The sequence below is a fragment of the Martes martes genome, assembly GCF_963455335.1.
Source record: "Martes martes genome assembly, chromosome: 6".
Taxonomy (NCBI): domain Eukaryota; kingdom Metazoa; phylum Chordata; class Mammalia; order Carnivora; family Mustelidae; genus Martes; species Martes martes.
In genome coordinates, this window is record NC_137893.1 from 114,117,417 (window position 1) to 114,131,223 (window position 13,807).

The 13,807-nt window shown below is 38.8% G+C and overlaps 1 protein-coding gene across 1 annotated transcript; it reads left to right on the top strand.

The window, feature by feature from the left end:
- The first annotated feature begins 3,504 nt into the window (after nucleotides 1–3,504).
- Nucleotides 3,505–4,374, top strand: LOC308344669 (U2 small nuclear ribonucleoprotein B''). The gene has a single exon (XM_080806403.1). The coding sequence runs from the start codon at nucleotides 3,546–3,548 to the stop codon at nucleotides 4,221–4,223; it is 678 nt and encodes a 225-aa protein (XP_080662529.1). The 5' UTR covers nucleotides 3,505–3,545; the 3' UTR covers nucleotides 4,224–4,374.
- Nucleotides 4,375–13,807: the final 9,433 nt, after the last annotated feature.

Sequence of the window (13,807 nt, forward strand, 5' to 3'; positions counted from 1 at the left end):
CAAAATTAACAAGAAGTAAACAACAAGGGTTGGAGAGGATGTGTAGAAAGGGGAGCCCTCTTACACTGTTGGTGGGAATGCAAGTTGGTACAGCCACTTTGGAAAACAGTGCAGAGACTCCTTAAGAAATTAAAAATAGAGCTATCCTATGACCCTGCAATTGCACTACTGGGTATTTACCCCAAAGATACAGATGTAGTGAACAGAAGGGCCATCTTCTGTTTATAGCAGCAATGGCCACAGTCGACAAACTGTGGAAAGAGCCAAGGCACCCTTCAACAGATGAATGGGTAAAGAAGATATGGTCCATAAATACAATGGAGTATTATGCCTCCATCAGAACGGATGAATACCCAACTTTTGTATCAACATGGATGGGACTGGAAGAGATTATGCTGAGTGAAATAAGTCAAGCAGAGAGAGTCAAGTACTATATGGTTTCACTTACTTGTGGAACATAAGGAATAACATGGAAGACATTTGGAGAAGGAAAGGAAAAGTGAGATGGGGGAAATCGGAGGGGGAGACAAACCATGAGAGACTGTCGAATCTGAGAAACAAACTGAGGGTTTTGGAGGGGAGGGGGCTGGGGAGTTGGGTGAGCCTGGTGGTGGGTATTAAGGAGAGCACGTATTGCATGGAGCACTGGGTGTGGTGCATAAACAATGAATTTTGGAACACTGAAAAGAAATTAAAAAAAAAAAAAAAGAGAGAGAAACTTAACCAACTGAGCTACCCAGGCACCCCAATAGCAATTCTTTCTTTTTTTTTTTTTTTTAAACTTAGTTTGATTTTGCTTGGATTTAATGGGAATTGGATTTTAATTAGTCAAGCATGGAAAAATATGTTTTTTGAAAGACTTGATAAGAGAGGACTCCACCATGGCTCTTTTATGTCCTTACCAGATAGAGTTTATTTTTGGGGGGTGCAGTGGTATAAGCTCCTGCCCCTGTTCTTATTTTAAAAACATTAGTACATTATTCAATGAGTACTGCTGTTTGTTTTTAAAGAGAGTGATTTATGACTAGATTGCATTATATCCACTAGATGGCAGGTGATTGCTAGAGAAAGAAAAAGGGGAACGAGAATTATGATTATTTTTTGGGATTGGTATATTTCCATTGAGCTGTCTCAGTCAACAGGGCTTGCCAATAACTCCTTAATTTCTATAAAGTTCTTGAGCGTTAGCTTTCCAGAGATTTTAAAAGTGATTGCAAACATTCCATGAAATATACTGGCCAGATATTTTTCCACTACCACAACTAACTCTAGACTGACCTTTTATTCCCCCCAATTTTCTTAAACCATAAATGGTGTCCTCACCTACCGTGGGGATTTAAATAAATTACAGTGAGAAGAAATGCATTATTCAGAGAGATGGAGAAATTACCCAATTCTTAAGTAAAATATGCAAATTAAAGTTGAAGAATTGTTAGTTTTTAAAACAATGGAGTGAAATACAGTTTTTGTCTGCAGTGTCTAAGGGCTCTTTGAGAGAACTTGGGGGATAGCGTCTCATGTTTATCAGCACTTCCACCTGGTATTTGCTGTGAATGTTTGAGATGATCATAAACTCCATTGAAAAGCTTGCAGTTCCACATGTGCGCTCACTTTCCAAAATCATGAGAAAAGTATGCTAGTGTTTGTACCTCTTGACTGGCCTGGTCAGGCTCCTTCTGTGTTCCCTCCCTTCCTCCCTCCCTCCCTCCCTCCCTCCCTTCCTTCCTTCCTTCCTTCCTTCCTTTCTTTCTTTCTCTCTCTCTCTCTTTCTTTCTATTTTTCATATGTTGTTGGTCTTCTAGGGATGCTGATAAGATTCAGAGAAGACCTGAAAAGCTCTGCTTGTACCTCTAAGTTAAGCAGAATGAATGAGACCAGTTCACCTGTGCTCCCATAGCTTCTTTAGAGACATGGAATTCCCCATCACTATGGATGAGACTTGAGGTAAATTAAATCACCAATTTATGACATTCAGAGTTATCCCTTAGCACTTATGTATGTTATTTCCAAAAAGCTACTGCACAGATATTATCATATATGGACCGATCATAAGGTTTGTATTTGTTGCCATCATCTTTCACAATCATACCTGGTTTAGTTTGTTGGAAATGAGTGTCTCTAATAACAGCTAGGTAAATAGGCCTTTTGACATTTTAGAGTTAAGAGAATTTGACATAATACTAAACTCATCTCTTCAGACAAATTTGAATGAAACAAACAACATATGCATCATACACCTCTGTGGTCCAAGGTTTCTTCCTGGCAAAGTGTTGAGCAGTAAATGAGGGGTGCATGCCTGGGGTGAAGGCATTCCTTACCCAAGGGCAGTACCTATGTTTTATCATCCTCAGCTGTGAAGGATTTTTGGTGGGTATGAAGAGATCAAAGCCCAAGGTCATTGATTTAGCCTCCTCACATCACTCCGACAAATTCACCAAAACTATTCGGTTATATTTTGTGCATTTAATATCTATTTTTTCCATGTATAATTTAATTTTCTCACAAACCCTATGATGTAATAACCAGGAGAATAAAACTGATTATACCTATTACTGTATTTGTACATAGACCTCATAAAGAGGCTTTGTCCAGACAGCAAGCTAATGCTTGCCTTTGGCAAAAGCTGTTAATTTAGCCTAAGAAAATACATTGAGTGAAAATTAATTAACTAATTTGTTCTTTAGTAATTATTTACTTAGTGCCTAATATTGCCAAAACAAAAAGTCCCTCGAAAGAAATGGAAGGCACTGAGCTCAGAATTCTTGCAGCAGAGTCCTACCCTTGTCCTCAAGACTTTTTGACACTGTTAGAAATAATCTACTATTAAGAACAATCTGGCCCATTTCTGAAAAAGAAAAATCTTTTTAAACCTTCGTATTATAGTCATATTCTATCCTTCATTGTATCTAACTTTATTTTTTGTATACATATAGGGTTTTTTCTTCTAAAAAATTTTGGGATAAAATTTCTTCTAATAGATCAAAATATACCCTAAATCTAGCAGAGGGCTTTGTTCTAGTCTCCATCCTGAGCAAATTCTCTCCACTTTCTTTTTCTTTCTTTTGCCAACCAACTTACCTTATCAATTCCTTTTTTAGAATTCTTTTTTTAATTTTCATCTTTACAGTCATTTTCCATCCCTTCATTGTGTTTACCCTTATTTTTTATATATGTAAGTTTTTCTTTCTTTAAAATTGTGGAAGGTATTTTCTTCTAAGAGACCAAAATATACCCAAAATCAAGTGGGTGGCTCTGTTCTAGTCATCAGTCCTCTCTCTCCCTGTCTCTCTCTCTCTCTCTGTGTATATATATATATACATTTTTTAAAATTTCCTTTTACCCCCATTCTTCTCCCCCAAATTTGGGGTCTTTTCTGATTTGGTTAATGTACATTTTTCTGGAGTGACCCTTTTGGTATTTTATTCTTTTGTTCATATATTCTTATCTGGATAAAATGACAAGGCAGAAAAACTCACCACAAAAAAAAACCAAGAGTCGGGGAACTAGCGTAGGCCTCTGGCAGTTTGAACAGTTTAACTCCAGACATGGATATCAGACCAAATCATACAATTTACATCAACAATATGAACGACAAAATTAAAAAAGAAGAGTTGAAGAGATCCCTGTATGCCCTGTTTTCTCAGTTTGGCCACGTTGTAGATATTGTAGCTTTAAAGACGATGAAGATGAGGGGGCAAGCCTTTGTTATTTTTAAGGAACTGGGCTCATCCACAAATGCCTTGAGACAGTTACAAGGATTTCCATTTTATGGTAAACCAATGCGAATCCAGTATGCAAAAACAGATTCTGATATAATATCTAAAATGCGTGGCACTTTTGCTGACAAAGAAAAGAAGAAGGAAAAGAAAAAAGCAAAAACTGTGGAACAGACTGCAACCACTGCAAACAAAAAGCCTGGTCAGGGAGCACCAAATGCAGCAAATACCCAAGGAAATTCAACACCAAATCCTCAGGTCCCTGATTACCCTCCAAACTATATTTTATTCCTCAATAATTTACCAGAAGAGACTAATGAGATGATGTTATCCATGCTGTTTAATCAGTTTCCTGGTTTCAAGGAAGTACGTTTGGTACCTGGGAGGCATGACATTGCTTTTGTTGAATTTGAAAATGATGGACAGGCTGGAGCTGCCAGGGATGCTTTACAGGGATTTAAAATCACACCGTCCCACGCCATGAAGATCACCTATGCCAAGAAATAACATATGGGATAGTTGTCTTTAAAGGACTTGGTGTTATTTATAGTGTTTGTTTTGATAACATTTGGTCAGGCCATTTTTTAATAGTTGGAGTGAGGGGGGAATGAAAGTGAAATTTTTGTGAATGATTTTAAAAAAATACCTAGTCTCTGTTTAACCTTAGTGAACTATGAAATATGAAGACCTCAATTTTGTATAATAAACTTCTATTTGTATTCTTTAAAAAAAAAAAAAAAAACCAAGAGTCAGTACCAAAGGCTAGGGACCTAATCAATACAGACATCGGTAATATGTCAGATCTAGAGTTCAGAATGATGATTCTCAAGGTGCTAGCTGGTCTCGAAAAAGGCATGGAAGATATTAGACCCTGTCTGGAGAAATAAAAGCCCTTTCTGGAGAAATAAAAGAACTAAAATCTAACCAAGCTGAAATCAAAAAGCTATTAATGAGGTGCAATAAAAAATGGAGGCTCTTACTGCTAGGATAAATGAAGCAGAAGAGAGAATTAGTGATATAGAAGACCAAATGACAGAGAATAAAGAAGGTGAGCAAAAGAGAGACAAACAACTACTGGACCATGAAGGGAGAATTCGAGAGATAAGTGATACCATAAGATGAAACAATATTAGAATAACTGGGATTCCAGAAGAAGAAAAGAAGAAAGAAAGAGAGAGGGGAGCAGAAGGTATATTGGAGAGAATTATTGGAGAGAATTTCCCTAATATGGCAAAGGGAACAAGCACCAAAATCCAGGAGGCACAGAGACCCACCCTCAAAATCAGTAAAAATAGGTCCACACCCCATCATCTAAAAGTAAAACTTACAAGTTTTAGTGACAAAAAGAAAATCCTGGGGGCAGCTCAGGACAAGAACTCTGTAACATACAATGGTAGAAATGTTAGAATGGCAGCAGACTTATCCACAGAGACCTGGCAGGCCAGAAAGAACTGGCATGAGATATTCAGAGCACTAAATGAGAAAAACATGCAGCCAAGAATACTATATCCAGCTAGGCTATCACTGAAAATAGAAGGAGAGATAAAATGTTTCCAGGACAAACAGAAACTTAAAGAATTTTTAAACACCAAACCAGCCCTATGGGAAATATTGAAAGGGGTTCTCTAAGCAAAGACAGAGCCTAAAAGTAGTAGACCAGAAAGGAACAGAGACAATATACAGTAACAGTCACCTTACAGGCAATACAATGGCACTAAATTCATATCTTTTGGTGGTTACCCTGAATGTAAATGGGCAAAATGCCCCAATCAAAAGACCCAAGTACAGGAATGGATAAAAAACAAAACCTATCAATATGCTGTCTATAAGAAACTCTTTTTAGACCCAAAGACACCTCCAGATTAAAGGTGAGGGGCTGGAAAACAATTTACCATGCTAAAGGACATCAAAAGAAAGCTGGGGTGGCAATCCTTATATCAGATCAATTAGATTTTAAGCCAAAGACTATAATAAGAGATGAGGAAGGACACTATATCATACTCAAAGAGTCTGTCCAACAAGAAGATCTAACAATTTTAAATATCTATGCCCCTAATGTGGGAGCAGCCAACTATATAAACCAATTAATAACAAAATCAAAGAAACACATCGACCATAATACAATAATAGTAGGAGACTTTAACATCCCCTCACTCAAATGGACAGATCATCTAAGCAAAAGATCAACAAGGAAATAAAGGCCTTAAATGACACACTGGACCAGATGGACATCACAGATATATTCAGAACTTTCCATCCCAAAGCAACAGAATACACATTCTTCTCTAGTGCACATGGAACATTCTCCAGACTAGATCACATCCTGGGTCACAAATCAGGTCTCAACTTTAACCAAAATATTGGGATCATTCCCTGCATATTTTCAGGCCACAATTCTTTGAAGCTAGAGCTCAATCACAAGAGAAAAGTTGGAAAGAACTCAAATACATGGAGGCTAAAGGGCATCCTTCTAAAGAATGAATGGGTCAACAAGGAAATTAATGAAGAATTGAAAAAATTAATGGAAACAAATGAAAATGAAAACACAACTGTTCAAAGTCTTTGGGACACAGCAAAGGCAGTCCTGAGAGGAAAGTGTATAGTGATACAAGCCTTTCTCAACAAACAAGAAAGGTCTCAAATACACAACCTAATCCTATACCTAAAGCAGCTGGAGAAAGAACAGCAAAGAAAGCCTAAACCCAGCAGGAGAAGAGAAATCATAAAGATCAGAGCAGAAATCAATGAAATAGAAACCAAAAAAACAGTAGAGCAAATCAACGAAACTAGGAACTGGTTCTTTGAAAGAATTAGTAAGATTGATAAACCCCTGGCCAGACTTATGAAAAAGGAAAGAGAAAGGACCCAAAGAAATAAAATCATGAATGAAAGAGGAGAGATCACAACCAACACCAAAGAAATACAAACAATTATAAGAATATATTATGAGCAACTCTACGCCAACAAATTTGACAATCTGGAAGAAATCTAGGATGCATTCCTAGAGACATACAAACTACCAAAACTGAACCAGGAAGAAATAGAAAACCTGAACAGACCCATAACCAGTAAGGAGATTGAAGCAGTCATCAAAAATCTCCCAAAAAAGAGCCCAGGGCCAGACGGCTTCCCAGGGGAATTCTACCAAACATTTAAAGAAGAATTAATACCTATTTTCCTGAAACTGTTCCAAAAAATAGACATAGAAGGAAAACTCCCAAACTCATTTTAGGAGGCCAACATTACCTTGATTCCAAAACCAGACAAAGACCCCATCAAAAAGGAGAATTATAGACTAATATCCTTGATGAACACAGATGTGAAAATTCTCACAAAAATACTAGCCAATAGGATCCAACAGTACATTAAAAGGATTATTCATCACGACCAAGTAGGATTTATTCCAGGGCTACAAGTTTGGTTCTACTCCGCAAATCAATCAGTGTGATACAGTACATTAATAAAAGAAAGAACAAAAATCATATGATACTCTCAATAGATGCTGAAAAGCATTTGACAAAGTACAGCATCCTTTCCTGATCAAAACTCTGCAAAGTGTAGGGATAGAGGGTACATACCTCAAGATCATCAAAGCCATCTATGAAAAACCCACTGCAAATATCATTCTCAATGGAGAAAAACAGAGCTTTTCCACTAAGGTCAGGAACATGACAGGGATGTCCATTATCACCACTGCTACTCAACATAGTACTAAAAGTCCTAGCCTCAGCAATCAGACAACAAAAAGAAATTAAAGGCATCCAACTCAGCAAAGAAGAAGTCAAACTATCACTCCTTGCAGATGGTATGATATTTTATGTGGAAAACCCAAAAGGCTCCACTCCAAATCTGCTAGAACTCATACAGGAATTCGGTAAAGTGTCAGGAAATAAAATCAATGCACAGAAATCAGTTACATTTCTATACATCAACAAGACAGAAGAAAGAGAAATTAAGGAGTCAATCCCATTTACAATTGCACCCAAAACCATAAGATACCTAGGAATAAACCTAACCAAAGAGGTAAAGAATCTGTACTCAGAAAATTATAAAGTAGTCATGAAAGAAATTGAGGAAGACACAAAGAAATAGAAAAATGTTCCATGCTCCTGGATTGGAAGAACAAATACTGTGAAAATGTCAATGCTGTCCAAAGCAATCTACATGTTTAATGCAATCCCTATCAAAATACCATCAATTTTTTTTCAAAGAATGGCACAAATGATCCTAAAATTTATATGGAATCAGAAAAGACCTCAAATAGCAAAAGGAATATTGAAAAAGAAAGCCAAAGTCGGTGGCATCACAATTCCAGACTTCAAGCTCTATTACAAAGCTGTCATTATCAAGACAGTATGGTAGTGGCACAAAAACAGATACATAGATCAACGGAACAGAATAGAGAGCCCAGAAATAGACCCTCAACTCTATGGTCAACTAATCTTCGACAAAGCAGGAAAGAATGTCCGATGGAAAAAAGACAGTCTCTTCAACAAACGGTGTTGGGAAAATTGGATGGCCGCGTGCAGAAAAATGAAACTGGACCATTTCCTTATACCACACATGAAAATAGACTCAAAATGGATGAAGGACCTCAATGTGAGAAAGGAATCCATCAAAATCCTTGAGGAGAATGCAGGCAGCAACCTCTTCCACCTCAACCACAGCAACCTCTTCCTAGGAACATCGCCAAAGGCAACAGAAGCAAGGGCAAAAATGAACTATTGGGATTTCATCAAGATCAAAAGCTTTTGCACAGCAAAGGAAACAGTTAACAAAAGCAAAAAACACAGCTTTTGATAGCGCTCTCCCTCTCTGGCCTCGGTAGCACCTTCCATACCACCCAGAGAGACTTCAAGTCAACCTCTGTGATGCCCTGGAATTCATCATGACCTCCATTTTTTAAAGGCACCTCTCTAGTTTAATTAACCTTCATTTCCTGCTGAACTATTGAACAGTTTTCAGTTGCTCTGTCTTCTCCTAGTATGGCATCTTCAACCTATTGAGATGCCACGATTATCTTTCTAAAATACAAATGTGATCATGCCGTGTTCTTGTTTGTAACTCTCCCAAGGACTTCCTGTGTCTTCAACATAAGTCCAAGCTCCTTAGTGTGCACCATAATTAGAGTGGCCATACATCTCAGTTTAAACCATTGTTGTTAATGTATATGGTTGCTCGGCTTATAACACCTCACTGGTTTGCATTTTGGTTATACTAAATTCCTTTCAGTTCATGTGTATCACTCACTGCTGGGCTTTTGGGTACTCTCTTCTTTCTGCCTTACCCTTTCAGCTGGCATTGAACTTCTTCTATAAAGCCTTACATGATATTCCATGTGTTTACTTTCTAGCTCTCCTATTGCTTTCTCATTGTAGCATTTAACAAACCATTGCTAACAGTTTGTTCACTTGCTTATGGGCCACACTAGACTGTAAGCTCTTTGAGGGTGGAGGGAATTCTATGCCTCCTGCTCTAACATATCCAGCAAATAGGACAATTTACTAGTACACAAGTATTTACAGACCACATCCTCTGCATATTAAGAGTTTGAGACAACGAAATGTACCCTTCCCTCCTGGAAACACCTGATCTGGAACAAGGAAGCCTGGAGCACCCGAACGGGTTGCTCATATAAAATATAAAAATACAAAATTCTCTTGGGATTGAGTAAAGAAAGCCTCTGGTTGCAGATGTCCAAGTATGACATTTAAGTGTTCTGTAACCTTCTTTTGAGTTCTTGCTTTTCTTTGTGGCAGCTGTCACTTTGACTCCTACAGTTCTTGACCTTTATAGTTCAGTTTTTCTCTTTGTCCTAACTATGAAAAAAAATATTTGCTTCCCTTATACTCAGCTAAAAGAGACTAGAATTATTTTCTAATAAGTGATACAAAGAGCGACAACAATTTAAAGAAATGAAAAGCCAGGAGGGACCCAGTAATAACCACAAAATTTACAAACATTAAAAATAAGCAAGTCCTCAAAATACAGTTTTTAACATTGTGTCCCAGTAAAAGCAGTAGTAAGCTGGACTGTGCTTCACACTCCCTTATGCCCTTATCCTAAGAGAAGGAGTTATTCTAGCCCCAAATAGGCTGCTATACATTTGTCCATGCCTGAATTCTTTCCTTCCAAGTCCCTTGTTTGTTCATGGTGAAGCCCTTGAGTTTTATCTCGTTCCCTGAGCATCTGGAAAATACTCAGTTTGGATACCTTACCGAATCTAAGAGCAAATAGCAACTTCTTTAACTTTTTCCTTATTTAGTTTTCTTTGCTGAGGATCTCCCTCTTAGACTTGGTTCCTGCTACAAGATCAATCCACAATAGAGTGTAGATTGCTAGCAAAGGACCTAGGCACCTTGGGGTGACCCTAATCTTCCCAGTTCAAGGTTTTAGTTCTGTACTGCCTTGATATCCAGGGACCCAGATATCAAATGAGCTCCTTAGCATACATACTTTTGTGTATACATTCATACAATGTGCAGGAGCAAAGCCCTGCCCAAATTCACACCTTCCTTTTGAAAAAATGTGACAGTCCTTATTATGCCGTACTCACAGTTTGCACAAAACAAGATTGAAACTAATCATCGCCTATGATTCAATACCTACACTTGAATTCCTTTGGATTTGTTTGTATGACCTGCAAAGTCAGGTAGGATATTCTAGAACAGATCTCCAAGTGTGGTCCCTGGAGAAGCAGCATCACCATCACCTGGAACTTGTTAGAAAGGCAGATTCTTGAAACTCCGCCTCAAACCTCCTGAATCAGAACTGTGGAGGTAGGAATGTATGTTTTAGTAAGTTTTAGTAAGTCCTTCAGCTGAGTCTGAAACACTAAAAAGTTTGAGAACTGCTGTTTTAGAAGAATCATCTCCATTTTAGAATAATAGATGCAGAGTTGATTGTATGGAACCATCAAGTATTTTGGTAATAGGTAGAGCATTAGATAGAGTGGCAACTGGGGAAGCTTTATGTCTTCCAGCAAGTTTGTGTGTGACCATTAGACATTTTTCCATTGCCAATAGATTTGGCAGGGATGGAGTAAAGTTGAAGGAGATAGATCACAGTCTCTGAACCAGTAAATAAATGAAAGTTCCCCCATACTTGCTGAGTTGCAGCCAGGAAAAAAGAAAAAGGAAAAACTAAAACAAAACCCGAAAACCCAAACCCCCAACCACTCCCCCAAATCTGATCAAAAATACAAGTGGACAGGAGCTGGGCACTCCTTAGAATAGAATGTCTGCAGGCTCCAGCCGAAGAGAAAATTCTTACTCAACATATGTTGCAAGTTGTGAGTACTAATTATATCCATATTTGCCTTTCATTTATGTGGCTTTCATTTGTGGCTGGGTCTGCCTTACAGGTGCCCTGTGTTCCAGAGAGTGAAGATCAAAAGAATTCACAGGAATTCACTTCTCAGGCTTTCAGAAATGTATAGCCAAGAGATGAAATGTTTCTTTGGTATCATCATTTTCTTTTTCTATGAACAAGGCATCTAGGTTTCTCAGGGAAAGCTAGACCTTTAAAACAACAACAACAACAAAATTCCTATGTAATTTACCTAATAAATTACCTTGAAGTCATCAATATCCTAAGTAGGTTGTTTTTCCATAATTGTTGTGGAGCACATAGGTTATAATCCAGAGGACAGATTCAGCATTACTTTACTTTGCCAAGAATTTTTAATTGGTGATTGCTGATGTATATATCATATTGCAGTTATCTGGTCAAGCAGCTGGTGCATGCCACGAGTTCATCAGAGGCAGCAGGAGACTGGAAATGGGCAGTGGGTGTCCTGACATGGCTACAGTGGCCTGGCAAATTGGGAAACACGTTTTTTTCATCAGTTGCCTATAGTGCCCCACCATATTCCATCTGGGATATAGAATTATTCTGGCTTCTACAGCCGGTACTTCCTCTGGAAACCAAGTTTTCCTTCATCCAACCACTTATGTTAGGGTTCGTGTGAGGAGTCATCTGGGATCCTACTTTATTGACCTCTCTATACCAGGTCCATTCCGACATATGTTGCTGGCATCTGTATTTTTCCCTCAAGTCTTGGCATTGCATTTGGGAATTAGAAAAATGTTAGCTTGTTGTAGAAACACATCTTTATGAGGGCTGTATGTGAAAAATTCATCTGGAGGACTGTTTTTCAAATAGTGTCCTTCAAGCTCTGGACATGTTCTAAGGGTATGTTTGGCAACATGTCATCTCTGACACATAAATCTGGGCTTCCCGGGACTTCTTAGGCTAACCGCACGCCATTTCATTCTAGGATTCTGTCCTTTTTCTCCCAGACTCTTCTGTAGGCATCAGATCCAAATCCATCCTTTATTTCTGTGCGTTTGTTTCTAGATTTCATGAAACGCAGTGTAGGACTGATATGTTTTTAAAATCAGCACAGCAGTAATTAGAAAAGACTATAGTCAGACCCAAATAAACTAGTTGTCAAGTGGGACAAATAGCCACGGATCCCTGGGATGCTCCCCTTCCCCAGAACTTTGCTCTGGTGCCATCTGCTTTGACGACAGCGTCTTGTGGTGGGATTATGTTGGATTAAGAGGCAGTAGATCTTTTTCCTAGTTTTGGTTCTGTGACCAACAGGCTGTGTGAATTTGAGTCAGACAATTCCCTCTTTGTTCTTTAGTTTCTTTGTTTAGAAACTAATGTTTGGGACTCAGTTTTTTAAAATCGTCAGCCTAAGTAGTCTAGGAATCTTACTACTGCTATTGAATGGTTGTTAATAATGAGTTCCCATTTTCACTTTGCTCTGTTATCCTCTACTTGAGCTTCTCCCCTTACCTCATCAGAAGAACTTGACGGAGGGAAGAGGCAGACTGCATATTAGAGAGAAAGGAGGGGATTGTTAATAGAGTATTTATAAAGCTGTGTCAGTTCCTGCCTGCCCTGGCACCATCTTGGAGTTTAGTGTCAAGAGATTTATCTTCTAGCATCAGTGAAGTTTGTGAGATGTGGGAATGAAGCTACATAGCTATCAAGAGCTCCATCCTGGGGTGCCTGAGTGGCTCAGTGGGTTAAGCCTCTGCCTTCGGCTCGGGTCATGATCTCAGGGTCCTGGGATCGAGTCCTGCATTGGGCTCTCTGCTCCACAGGGAGCCTGCTTCCTCCTCTCTCTCTCTCTCTCTCTCTCTGCCTACTTGTGATCTCTGTCAAATAAATAAAATATATATACACACACACACACACACACACACACGTATATATATATATTTAAAGATTTATTTATTTGTTTGACAGAGAGAAAGAGAGAGGCAGAGAAGCAGGCAGAGAGAGGGAGAAGCAGGCTTCCCGCTGAGCAGAGAGCCTGATGGGGGGCTGGATCCCAGGACCCTGAGACCATGACCCTAGCCGAAGGCAGAGGCTTAACCCACTGAGCCACCCAGTTGCCCCTAATAAATAGAATATTAAAAAAAAAAAAAGAGCTCCATCCTCACTGTCCTGGGATGAGAGAGGGAGTGTGGGTGGGTAGATAGGTGAGAGGTATCTGAATTACTCTTCCTAATTCTGGAATCTGCTGGTCTTGTGGAAGCTCTGGTTTACTGAGGTACAGTTTTTAGTTTTCAATTCCTAGGTTTTTTCTGAAAATGCCCCAGTTTTCCACTCTGGCATTAGAAGACCTTGACCTTCTACCAAGTTATTTAAGTTTCCTACTTCTTTCTGCAATAGATACTGATTCTGGTCCCCATATGCCCAGTCACTGTCTGACATCTGACTTCACAGGGAATGGACCTCAACGCACCATGATGCTTTCACCAACCAGACCAGAAATAGGGACGCACCTTGCAGACTTCTGATATTAGTTCCTTTCCCTCATATTGATCCTTGGGATTTAGACATCAGTCTTGATTGAGCCCAAGATTTCTATATCCTCTTTGCAATTTGGACTTCAGATCAACGTTGACTTGTAACTCTATCCTTAGGCTCAGTTTTTCCTATGGACTACCACTGAGATCTTAGAGTTTCTGCCAGGTGAACCCTGAGAAACTGTTGTTTGACAAACAGGAAAATGAGCTATCATGTTACTGACATTTTGGGGGTTGTGTAGTAGAATCTTTAAAGGGTCTTAA

What these genes read in the sequence shown, in the direction of transcription:
- LOC308344669 (XM_080806403.1), top strand. Translation starts at nt 3,546, where the DNA reads ATGGATATCAGACCAAATCATACAATTTACATCAACAATATGAACGAC.